General features: G+C 39.4%; 1 protein-coding gene across 1 annotated transcript; it reads right to left on the bottom strand.

The window, feature by feature from the left end:
• Positions 1-4,336: 4,336 nt before the first annotated feature.
• LOC120895213 (pyruvate dehydrogenase phosphatase regulatory subunit, mitochondrial) lies at positions 4,337-9,844 on the bottom strand. The gene is made up of 8 exons (XM_040298353.1): positions 9,230-9,844; positions 8,486-9,167; positions 8,333-8,426; positions 5,769-6,324; positions 5,410-5,617; positions 5,056-5,325; positions 4,773-4,973; positions 4,337-4,708 (listed from the first exon to the last, which is right to left on the bottom strand). Exons 1-8 carry the CDS (start codon positions 9,754-9,756, stop codon positions 4,469-4,471), a joined length of 2,778 nt encoding a protein of 925 aa, XP_040154287.1. The 5' UTR covers positions 9,757-9,844; the 3' UTR covers positions 4,337-4,468.
• Positions 9,845-12,465: the final 2,621 nt, after the last annotated feature.

The following is a 12,465-nucleotide window of genomic DNA, read 5'->3' as shown; positions in this document are numbered from 1 at the left end:
TGCTTGCAAATGTTGTATGAGTGTACTCTTTCTAAGTCTTTTTAAACCATTGTCCGCACAACTGCACCGAACCCAAGAATCGAGAGACCAATTTAGGATAGTTAATGCGCGGGCGATAAATGAAAAAATAATACCCATCTCAATTGAGACCAGCACACACACGACACCTGGAAGCATTGCAGCCATCGATGAAATTAATTTGCGAATCCAATAATTGTCCACATTACCGCCTTCTTCCGTGTGGTTTAACGGCCTGAGATTCAACCACAGCACACCCAAAGCCATCACTTCAAACAACTGCTTCATAACTAACCGACCGTACTGGTCCCAGAAACAGTATTGCCGCTGGGCGTGAAGGGAATGTTGATGACTGTCGTAGATGCATCTAAAATTGCGATTCAGATCTGCAATCATGGCTCTATTATTCCAGCGGTACAGATAGATGTTGACGGTCACCAGCAAAGGCAATACAAATGCTACGATCACTTCCATGCTGAAGGCTCGCTTTGATTTAGCACAGTTTTGACTGCGGCAATCGCTCGATGCAATTATGCCATTTGTCAATGACGTTTCGTCAGACCAATGCCAATAAGTGCCAAAACCAACGCACGACGACAATAGCAAAACCATCATCGTAAACAGTCCTCGAAAGGCGCCGGGGTGTGCAGTTGCGAAATTGGAAATCCGCCCTGATACGCTACCAGGGAACGTTAAAGTTTGCTGGACAGCAATAACTGCTGGTAGTCCAAATAGAACACGTAGTACTGACGGCACCATGAAGGCATTCGCCAACCACCACTTGCGAGCCCACTCCATCTGCACTACCAAACGAATCGTACTGGAATGGTGTTTGTGTTAATGGCAGGCTTGTTGCTTAAACCCGGTATGAACGGTTGTCCTTACTGACCCTTTTTGATAGTGCTCAAGTCAGAAAGCAATGTAGTTGGATGTGAGGTTTGAGCTTTTAATTCATAATTGACCCGTCAATCAGGACTACACGTAGAATTCCTTTCATTAGTGTTTGCTGGTTGCAATTATTAAATCAAGTACACGTTTACGGAATGCTAGAGCAGTAAGAATAAATAAGTAATTAGTTACGCTGTTCAATCATTTGGCGTGATGTTGGCTCCTTTAGGCCTCAATATAAAAAAAAAAAATATTCATCGTTTTGTAGCAATATAAGTACGGAGTTTAATCGATTATGCAGAGTTATTAAAAAACAAATCATGGCTTTAGAATAATCCAAACAACGCCATTTTTTCAAACAAAAATTGATACTTTTATAATAAACGCGCAGGTTCGACAACCGAAACATTCGTTTTTCAAACCCCCACAGGGCACAGAATAATGAAAACATAAAACCTTTCCCAGTAAGGTTATCCGGTACATCTTGACTTGCATGGTTTTAGCAATTAGGAAATTATATTATATTATAAATTTAAAATAAAACTGATTAAACGCAGGCTAGCTAGAAAACATCCAACGGGTAAATCCGACAACACAGTATTGATAAACAGACCAAACCCAAAATCAACTGAAGATACAGTGGTACATTCGAAACATGCACAAGAAGAATCATAAATGATAAGTACCTTTCAATAAAAAAAAAACTTGCGACTGCAATCAATACAACTAATTCAACCTTATACGAGATAGGTAATTATTAAAAGGAGATCAGGCATTTCGATCAATATCACTTGAAATTAAACGGATACATCATAGTCAAAAAGAAAAAGCGGAACAATATACTTCCCACTATGGAACGCTAAGACAATAGTATATAAACTCTAATTGTACATACGACTAAAAACACGCGCATATCAAAACTCAACGAGGACGGTCACATGTGTGTGTGTTGTCCTATCGAGTTACCATTTAGCTGGTGCGAAAAGTTGACAAATATGCTTGAACCATCGCTCGATCACATTAAAGGTTGTTTTTGTTGTACCTCACAACAACACAACCATACATGGATTTCTTTGTGATAAAGCGAATAAATCCTAGGTATCTCAGATCCGATTGCAACGAGAATATCCATCGTCTTCGGTGAAAATGATTTTAGATATCCATCGATATACAGAAGTGATACTAGAACTTATACATATTTCAATATCGAGAGTTTCATAAATAGTATTTTAACCTGTCCAATACCTTCAGTAATTAAGCGATTCATTGATTGGATTTCTGGTATTTAGTATCAATATCCATAGTTTTTAAGGTCCATCAGTGTTCCTATAGCATGAATAAAAAAAAGGGTTTATCGTCTAGAACGAAAGTTGGCAGACTGTCCCTTCAAAGCCGGAAAAAGGACAGTGTTTTGATTAAAAACACTCATATTCTTGTACAGATACACGAGAATATTAAACATTTTCTGTCTTTTGTTGCTAATAGTCAGTATTGGTTTGTTGATTATTTTTAGTGAATTCATTATTTTTTAATTGTTTAATTGTTTAATTCTCGTTCAATGGATAACAGCGATCCGTGTGAATGTTCTTAAGTCTAATCTTAACAGGTTGGCTGATAAGTCCCCGGTCTAACAAAGAAAAACACATTTTTTTGTCAAAATTCGTTTTTTTTATTCAACATAGTTCAAGAGCGATACAACGATTATAACGACCTTCCAATTTTTTGATACCATTTTGGTAGTACTCCTTCGGTTTTGCCTCAAAATAGGCCTCAGTTTCGGGGACCACCTCTTCATTGCAGCCAAATTTTTTCCCTGCGAGCATAATTTTGAGGTCTGAGAACAAGAAAAAGTCGCCGGGGCCAGATCTGGAGAATACGGTGGGTGGGGAAGCAATTCGAAGCTAAATTCATGAATTTTTGCCATCGTTCTCAATGACTTGTGGCACGGTGCGTTGTCTTGGTGGAACAACAAAAAAAACAAAAGTTGCTTGACAAAAGACGCTCTGGCTCACAAACTAATTGACATACAGACGTCAAATTTTGACACGAATCATTTGAAGGTTGGTACTATATAAAAATAATATGCATTTAATACTAGCGGCGCCATCTATGAGTCAGACCGGGGACTTATCAGCCAACCTGTTAGTTTAAAATAAGTAGAAAGATCAACTCAATAACTCGTTTCGAAGGCGGTTTTAAAGCATCGCACTGAGATTTCAAAATCAAACAAATGACGAACTTCGTTAAACACCCTAATCATGGAGTTGAAGGGGTCTTTAGATCCATATCCAGTTTAACTACGGTTCAGGGCAAGTAACGGATGAGAATGAAGCTGAACAGCAGACGCGTAAAAGTTTAACTGCTGGCAGGAATGGACAGTCGATGTTACTTTGCAGTAAACCAGCCACAAACAGTTGTTGCGCGGTACGGCGTCTGATGTGGAGCTGTTGCAGTCCGAAGAGCAGAAGTCGCGTTTCATAAGGTGGTAACTGACTGCCAGGTGGCCAAGGTAACAAGTGTGTTGCGTATCGGTATAAGCGACACTGTATCGATTCCATTCTCTCATAAAGTCTTTGAGGGCTTCCAGACAACACAGGCGTATTCGAGTACCGGACGGATAATACCGTAGTTTAACGCTTTGATGCAGATTGGGTCTTTGAATCGATTTTGAGTTTTAGATAGTAGTTTTCTCAGTAAAAGATATTTCTGTACTAATAATTTTTCAAGAGGAACTCCAACATATATTTTTCTACAACAGACACACACCGAAATAGATCACACCACCGAAAATAGAGTAACTCGGACATTCAAATTATGTTTTCCTTAACCAACCATTCCACTAATGCAAGGGTCTCTAAGCTTTTCAGTTCGCGAGGCCGCATTACTTTGCATATAACGGTGTTGAGTGCCAATTTTCCGTTGACTTTAGCTAATACGAACGTTTACATCTGGTTTTTATAAGAAAATACTAACAGATTATAGAATACTTTTTAAGCTTTCTTTTATTGAAGCTTGGTTAAGGAATAATAACAATTACATTTCCTATTTAAAAAATTCATAAAAATTAACTATTTTTTAATTTTTTACAAAGTGATTGCGAGCCGCATAATAGGCCATTGAGGGCCACATGTGGCCGAGCTTTAACTGGGAAAACAGTCTAAGGAAACTCGCTGTAGTGTACAAGGTCCAAAATAGAAGTAAGAAAACAAAAACTCACTGAACAATTAGTTACTTCGCTAGGAATTCATTTCGGATTTCACCAGATATGATAATAAACTCGAAAATTTGTCAAATTAAAAAAAAAACAGAAAAAGAATAAGGAATATTTAGAACGATCCATAGACGTAGACGATAAATAACATTACAGAATAGCAACATAGTTTTTACCGTATACGTAAACATAGTAAAAACATAGTTTTTGCCGTATATGTAAAATCTTACACAGCCTTAACAAAAATAAAATCCTTTATTTAAAACAAATCAGCAACAAACTGTTATTTTTCACACATTCGACAATATTAGAACAAATAATGATCTAACGCTCAAACCATTGTCCTACGGATTACTTATTGGGTCGATAAGCCAAAAGATTCGACTCGTCCATCTTATCACGCGTAGCTTTGTATGCCTCTCGTTCTTGATCCGGGTACTTGGTGGGCAAGTTTGGAGAATGAAGATTAGCCTTAGCGGGATAACGTATTCCAGCTATTTCAACCTCATAATCGCCACTCAGTATGTAATCATTTGTTACCGGAAGTGCCCGTCCACTTGAATGCAAATTTTTTACGAATCCAAGACAAATCTGCGAAGCCAGAAGAAAATAAAAGATTAGCTAATCTGTATTGGGATATTTTTCCCGTAGGTACCTGTTTTTTGAAAGTAAATCCGTATGCGGTAGTAGTTGTTTGTCCACAGTATATCCCATCACGATATATCGGCTCACCGCCCCAACTCCACAAGTCTAGGTCAGGATCGTGATCGTTGATCAGCAACTGTATGTACATACGTTCCACTCCTTTATCTCTTTGCTGAAGCAAAGCATCTCTTCCGATAAAATCTACCCCTTTCTGTAAAGAAAGAATGACAAATAAGTTGAAGAGTGTTTCTTCCCATTATTCCACAGTGGGCCAACTTGCTAACAGTACTCACATTAAACTTTACGCGCCACATTCGTCCGCACTCTAAAGGAGTTGTAAACGTGTCCAAATCCTGACCCCAAAATGCAAAAAACTTTTCTACTCGAAGTGTTCTCATAGCATAATAGCCGCAGTGTCGTATTCCATATTTTTGGCCAGCCTCCATGAGCTTCGTGTATACGTGTAATGCGAATTCGTTTGGTATGTAAAGGACATAGCCGAGTTCTCCAGTGTGAGTAAGATTCAATGCTCGAATTCCATTTGCAAGACCGACGTCCAGTTCCTACGTGTATTAAGAATTATACTTAGTAATATTGACATCCTTTTTATAACAGTTATTGCCAAACACTAATACTTAAGCACTGACCTTACAAGTGAAAAATGGAAAACTTTTTGGAGACAAATCAGTATCCGTAAGCTCGGAAAGCATAATCCGAGTAAAAGGTCCCATAATGCAGATTGCAGTGTACATAGACGTCACATCTGATACGCTTACACGACCTCCCGGTGGTAAATGTCGATCAATCCATGCTTTACAACGAGCCTGCTGTACAGTCGGTGCAATCATCATGTAACTGTTACAGAACAAATATGAAATGCAATGAAACTATTGGTTCAAATAGGCGACAACAGGCGATCAACAACATGGCATTTACAAAATACATAAATCAATATCTAAAACATGATACTGACTTTTGAACATGATACTGAGGAAAAGGTACTTACTGATTTTCTGATAACCGCGCCAATGAGCAATCATTCTCATATCCACCATGGCGGTTGTGCATGCCGGTGTGAATAATTGATCCTACTGGTTGATCTACATCATTGGAGCAAAGATACTGTAGCAGATCGACTACTTCATTTCCTTTGGACCACAAATCGATCTTTGTAAATGTACTGTAATCGCTCATTCCTATTCTTTCGCGACAATTTTCATACTCGCTTTGTACATGGTCAAACCAATGTGGTTTACCAAATCCGTTGGTTGTGGCAATGCGAAATTTAGGACTACCCTTCTCATTAGTGGCATTTTTCTTATCAAACCACGCAGGTCGTTCGTAACCCATCACCTGACTGAAGACTGCTCCTGCTTCCTTTAACGCGGGAAAGATTGGAGACATTCGCAAATTTCTGCCTGTTCGAAATTCATGAAACGGATAATTAAGATCGTAATGCAGTCCAGGCACCTCTCGAACACGGTCACGAAGAAATTTTCGATTATTGTGCAGACCCAAGAAACGGGATATATCTAACTCGTGTAAGTCCACCGTAGAATAACCTAGAATGATTTAAACATGTTACATTGTGTTATTTTGACAGTATACCAGTAAATTAATTAGTTTTTTTTTGTGGTAATCATCAGTTGGACTACCAACGACCAACGTCTATATGGATAATATTGTGCCGTAACAACGTTTTCTTACGCACTTATTTTTTACTTAGAAATGAGTTTCAGAAGAAGAAATGAAAAAACAACGCACTCGTTACAAAAAATTATATTGAAGCGATTTGGAAATACGAGTGTTTTGTGGTATGGGGCAAGAGCCACTCGAATGCAGGTAAGACCTGCAACCTACCCTGAATAAAAAAAATTATTGAATAAAAAATTTAAGAAGGATACCTAGAAAAAATTGTTTCTCAAAAATTTAAAATTTTTAACGTTTGTGACCCTAATACATGTGTCTACGTGTCTGATGTCACGTAAAAGTCCGATCCGTGAGACTGTAAAGCAATATTTTTTCTACGAGTTAGTTTTTTCGGAACGAAATCCACTTATAATTGCGCACCATGCCGCTGCATTCATCAAAAATGTTTGCGTTTTTAACGGCTCAGATTCTAAGCTTGCCCCAAAAGGAATGGCTTTTTGGAAGCCAATTGTTATATTTTTTTTAATTGAATTTTTAAATTTTATTTTTAAAATTTCACTTCTTCTCAGCTTTGCGGTGTGATTCACATGTTCTCGATTTTACATATCCATGTTTTTTGACAGCTTATTTGATTTGTTTTAAATATGTTTGCTCAATTATACTGCATAGCATAGCATAGATGATAAAAATGAGAACAAATCGATTTTTTAAAAGATTTTTGGTTTACTGGGATAGCCTACACTTTAACACTTTGACCGCCGGCCTGACGTCACAGTTTTTCGAGTGAGCACGTAGCGCATGGCAAGAGAGCGATGAGAGCGACAGTTTCTCGTGCCATTGTTATCACTCTTTTGTTCTATTGCGATAAGCCGCGTAGCACATGTCGTTCTCGTTCTTTATCTCCTACCTCATTCGTTCTCAAGAGAATCACTGAGCGTCAGATGCCAAGCTGAACGGTGAGCAAAACCGTCATGCGAATTAATATGACACGGCGCTTAAAGTGTTAAAATACTCGAAAATATAAATACCTTAGAATCTTAAAGGATGGTAATTGAATTAAATTGTACATTATTGTGCACAGCACCACAGCCTCATACCAGTTCTCCTTTCAATAGAAACTAACCATTTTGCTCCGAAAAAAACTTTTAACAAATATGGATAACAAGTTAGGAATGTTATCAAGATCCGTTCCAGGATTGGTACAGGTTCTGAATCACTTACAAAAGCGATATGCAAATCAGTGCCAGAACCAGTATAAGCGCAGAATATGTTCCAGGACTAATATGATTTCAGTTAAAGTATTGATACGAGCTCCAGGACCGGTATATGACCAGTTTCAGTGCCGGTATGGTTTCAGGATCAGTTCCAAAATTGAAATGGAACCAAAATCAGTTGTAGGACCAGTAGAGTGTCAGGATCACTTCCTAGCCCTGTGTAGCTTTAAAACCAACTCTAAGTGCTGGAATCAGATTCAGTTCCAGATCGGGATGTGTAAACGTTCCTGGAACTAATTTGTCTTAATGTGTCTCTTTCACAAGCAGATAAAAATTAGGCCGTTTTTCTTGTCTTATTATCTTCAACGTAATTTTGCCTCATTCAAATAACTGCCAAGGTTCTTCGCAGGCTGGATTGAAAGACATCCCGGGCCTCATGTGGCCCGTGGGCCGTTTGTTTGACATGTCTGCTGTACACTATCATTATTAAAATCCTGTAATGTTTTAAGATTATAATGTATATTATACCATGAGCAACATTTTAAATGCAACGTTAAATATACCAAAGACACCGATATACAGCATTTGCGGCCATTACAGTGGTTTTCGACCTTTTTGCAGTTTTTCCCTCCCTGTAGGGTCCATGTAGGATTTTATTCCCCACTCAAAAATACATTTGCATTGTCTTGTGGCTTGGTGGACATACCTTGTGTTATTATATCTGCTATTGCTCGTCCTACTCCGCCAGCTGCAGACATTCCCACAGTTTTCATTCCAGCAGCTACCAAATAATTTTGAATCTGAAAAAGTTCAACAATTGAATATGTCTATGCTTCACAACTAGAAGATGCTTCACAACCTCTGGAGCTTCACCAATGATCCATTTACAGTCTGGCGAAAATGCTTCTGGGCAGTTGGAAAGCCTCTCCAGAGGAATATCTTGAAGTGTAGGGCAGCGACGAAGAAGTTCTTCTAGGAGGGGATGAAAATGATCCCAATCTGGATGAAGTTTTCGTTCAGCCGTCGAAACAGGTATTTCGCCATCCTCGTAGGCGGGTTTCGCTGTCGCTTCGAACCCACCAGCCAAAAGGCATCCATCATTTTCTCGGAAGTAAATGTGCCCATCCAGGTCCCGTACGACAGGAATCTTCCCCTCAAGCCCAGCGATTGGTTTAGTATGAAGATAGTAATGTTCTGCTGCATGAAGTGGCACTTTAACATATGGCTCTGACATCTGCCCCACTTGCCGGGCCCAAAATCCTGCACAGTTTACAAAATATACACATTCCACAGTGCCTTTGCTCGTTTCAACCGCTTTAACTCGTCCGTTCTTTTGTATGACTTTAGTTACGGTACAGTTTTCAGCTACTGTTAGACCCTTTTCGAGAGATTCATGCACCAAGCTGTGACAAAAGGCGTTCGGGTTTCCAACTCCGTCGTTTGGAATCCACAACCCCCCCACTATATCACTTATATCTATTAAAGGACAAAGCTCTTTGCATTTTTCGGCTGATACGATTTCACATTCTACATTCCAGGCTCTGAAATACAAAAAAGGGTTCAGATTTTTTTAATTTTTCGATTGTTTGTTAGTGCTACCTACACGCTTTGTGATTTCATGCGACGGAACATGGTCATGCGGTCACGAGTACGAGCCAAGTTTAAAGATCCGGTTTGTTTCCATCCTGTTGGGAGGCCTTTAGCATGTAAATCCCGAATTAATTCTAACGAAGTTTGTGCAAGGAGCACTTGTGAATGGGTTGGTTTCAACTCTCCCAGTAAGCCGCTGAAATGCCACGGATTGCCTTCGCCAATTCGTCCTCTTTCAATCAATACCGTGTGCTGGCCCCATCCTCTTTGTGCTAGTTGATGTGCCACCGCAGCTCCCATAATCCCTCCGCCACAGATAACCACTCTAGAATCTTTTGGCGGGGTGTTACTGGATACCGATGGAAGACCATTTTCCCAAATGTCCGTTCTAGCAGTCGTAGAGTATGGGCAATTCACAGTTCTGGAAGATCCGGTTAAAGTTAAATTAGGAATCTTTTCCCCATAGCCTGCATCGTATATGAGTTTCAAGCGATTAAAGCCACGGGAAAGGTGACTGCCTGTTATTGTCGATGATAACATTGATCATTTGTTTAAACTGATTCGTATTTTTTCTGAAAAAATCTAGAGCACAGTATATAAATATTTAGCCCGACTAGCAGAAAAAAAATTACGGATAATCATATGATTTTTGACATAAGTTGTCATTGTAATCAGTGTGGCCAGATTAAATTGGCGGTTTTCGGCAAAGTGGGTATCAAGGTGGATTAACCGTCTTGCGTACGACCAAAAAACTCTACGTAACCGTACAACCGCCTACACGAGTAGGCCATACATTTTGTATGAAAGAATGATGTTCTTCGTGGTTAAAAGCGTATATCTTTTAAATTACTTGTTAAGGTCCGGAGACACTGTCCGTATTCGCTAGTGTAATTTCGATTTTTAGTGCATCTACCTTTTACAAAACTTTTCTCGTTGGAATTAAGTACTAAAGATGAAAAAATAACGTATTTTCTGAAGCGGCTCCAAATTGTTTGGCAAAATGCTTCGGTCAGCGGCCGCCAGATGCGCTAGTGAAAATCTAAATTACACTTGCGAGTACGATCCTTAACATATGCTTATTATATATTTTTTATACCGGCTCCGACCGGCTCCAGACAATTTCGGAGCCGGCTCTGCAACCAGCTCCGCTCCAATTCAAAGGAGCCGGCTCCACACCCACGGCTCTGAAGCCGGCTCGGCACCAACGACTCCGCATCCACGGCTCCGGTTTTGACAGATTGCACCAAAAAATCCTTTTCAATAAAGATTCAATCGGGAAGATCGGTAAACAACTCAGTAGATAATGTTCAAAGAAATTAATCAACAAGAAAATCGATGATTTTTCAATTATGCTCAACAATCACACAATCAGATCGGGTTAGCTTTTAAATTTGCGAGAAGATAGATTCGTTTTTTACGCTATCATACAACGCCGTCTCTATTGAAACGTTAGTCCAGAGCCGATGGTCCGGAGCCATTGATTCGCCGCCGGCTGTTGGTGCGGATCCGGCTCCAGAGCCGTGGGTACGGAGCTGGCTTCGGGGCCATTGTTGCGCTCCGAAACGCACATCACTATTTGGCAGTAACACTATAACAAAAGTGTTGTGTGACACACAAGGGGTTGCCTACCCCTGGAAGCCGACAGGATGAGTGACGATCGGGAGAGATAATCGGTGATCGGTCTTCTGCATGATGCAAGAGATCAATACACAAACGAGGGCTCTCTCTTACGGACCGCGATAAGGGTCAGACGTGCGTGCTGCGCTTATTTTAATTGTTAAGTGCTAATTTTATCTGTGGCGTTTAGAATAAAGAGACTAAAGTTTAAACAACACAACAAAAAGTTTAAATGTGTGTGTAAACTTTCAGCCAGCGAATTCTATTTCTTTTGCTTGTAGTGGATGGTATCATTTGAAACAAGATGATTTCAGTGTTATTTTCAATAAATTGTTAATAAATCCATAAGCGACCACTCAAATACATGCTGTTGCTACGTGTGTAGCACTCGATTAAGTGAGTCGCAAACGGTAAAGATAATTTTACAAACTGTTGTTTATTCACGCAGATTTCAAGCAAATTTCAAGCAGTTTTAAAATTGGTGCTTTCTTTCCGTGATCTAATTTGCAACTAATTTTGCGTTTAGCGATGGCGCCCTGTTCTCGATCAGCTGTGCGAACTTGACCCTAGTTGAACCGCTTCCTGATTGGTCCTATTCTGGGAGAACTAGTTGTCGCACAAGCTAACCCTGTCGTCCCTTTCTATGTATTTAGTACGCCATCTGACGGGTAAAGTGGGAGTTAGGTCGATCTGCTGTTGACAGATCGATGTTTACAAACATTACTTCTGTCTAGAACGCATGTGGTCTATATCGTGCCAACACATGCGGTAAGGCCGGTTGGGGTGTTGAAGTTACAGCACATTTTTGATTGAAAAAAAATATTGATAGTATTTTTTTAAAATTCTTATTCTACTACGATATGTCATAAAATATTACTATGAACCTATGAGACAGTTTTCATTCAAATTAAACAAGATTTTCAAAAGATATACGCTTTTACCCACGAAAAACATCATTCTTCCATACAAAATGTATGGCCTACCCGGGTTGTACATGTGAAGCGTATTTTAACTTAAATTATTTTAAAAAAACCTTTAGCCATTTTTTATTATTTTAAATTTTTTGCACATGGTTAGAAAACATCTTTTCTGAGGCATTTTAAAAATTTGAAGTCGATACGAGCGGAGTGTCACATATATTAGTGTCACAAACAATAATTTATGCAATTTGGTTTAAGCTTTCCTATGCACGGCCATGGCCACCTGTGTTGCTTGCGCTACTTCGAAATAGGGTTCTACGCGTTGCACATCAAACCCTCCAGCGTGAGTTAGCGATTCCTTTTTACATAGCAGCGATTGAACTCATTGCGCTTTTTTGGTTTGATTTGTGAAAATTAAACTACATCGTCGAAATGTTGGTTAATGGTTTTTTAAGCACCACAACAGCTCGCGAGTATTGACCACACGCGAGAAAGTGATAGCGCTATCGAAACCTTTTTATGGCATTTGTCCAAGACAAAAACCATTAGTGGAATACTCCACTCCAAAAATTTTTCGTCGTATGTTGTCTTAAATGCGGCGATAACCCGACGTGAGGTGAACGTTCACACGACATACACACGACGTCTAAAACATTTGAAATTGTCGGTTGGGTCATTTGGGTCTTGAAAAATTCAAGATACTGTTTAAATA

The sequence above is a fragment of the Anopheles arabiensis genome, chromosome 2 (genome assembly GCF_016920715.1).
Source record: "Anopheles arabiensis isolate DONGOLA chromosome 2, AaraD3, whole genome shotgun sequence".
Classification (NCBI taxonomy): Eukaryota; Metazoa; Arthropoda; class Insecta; order Diptera; family Culicidae; genus Anopheles; species Anopheles arabiensis.
The sequence above is the reverse complement of the archived record's forward strand: the minus strand, read 5'-3'. Positions and strand labels throughout refer to the sequence as shown.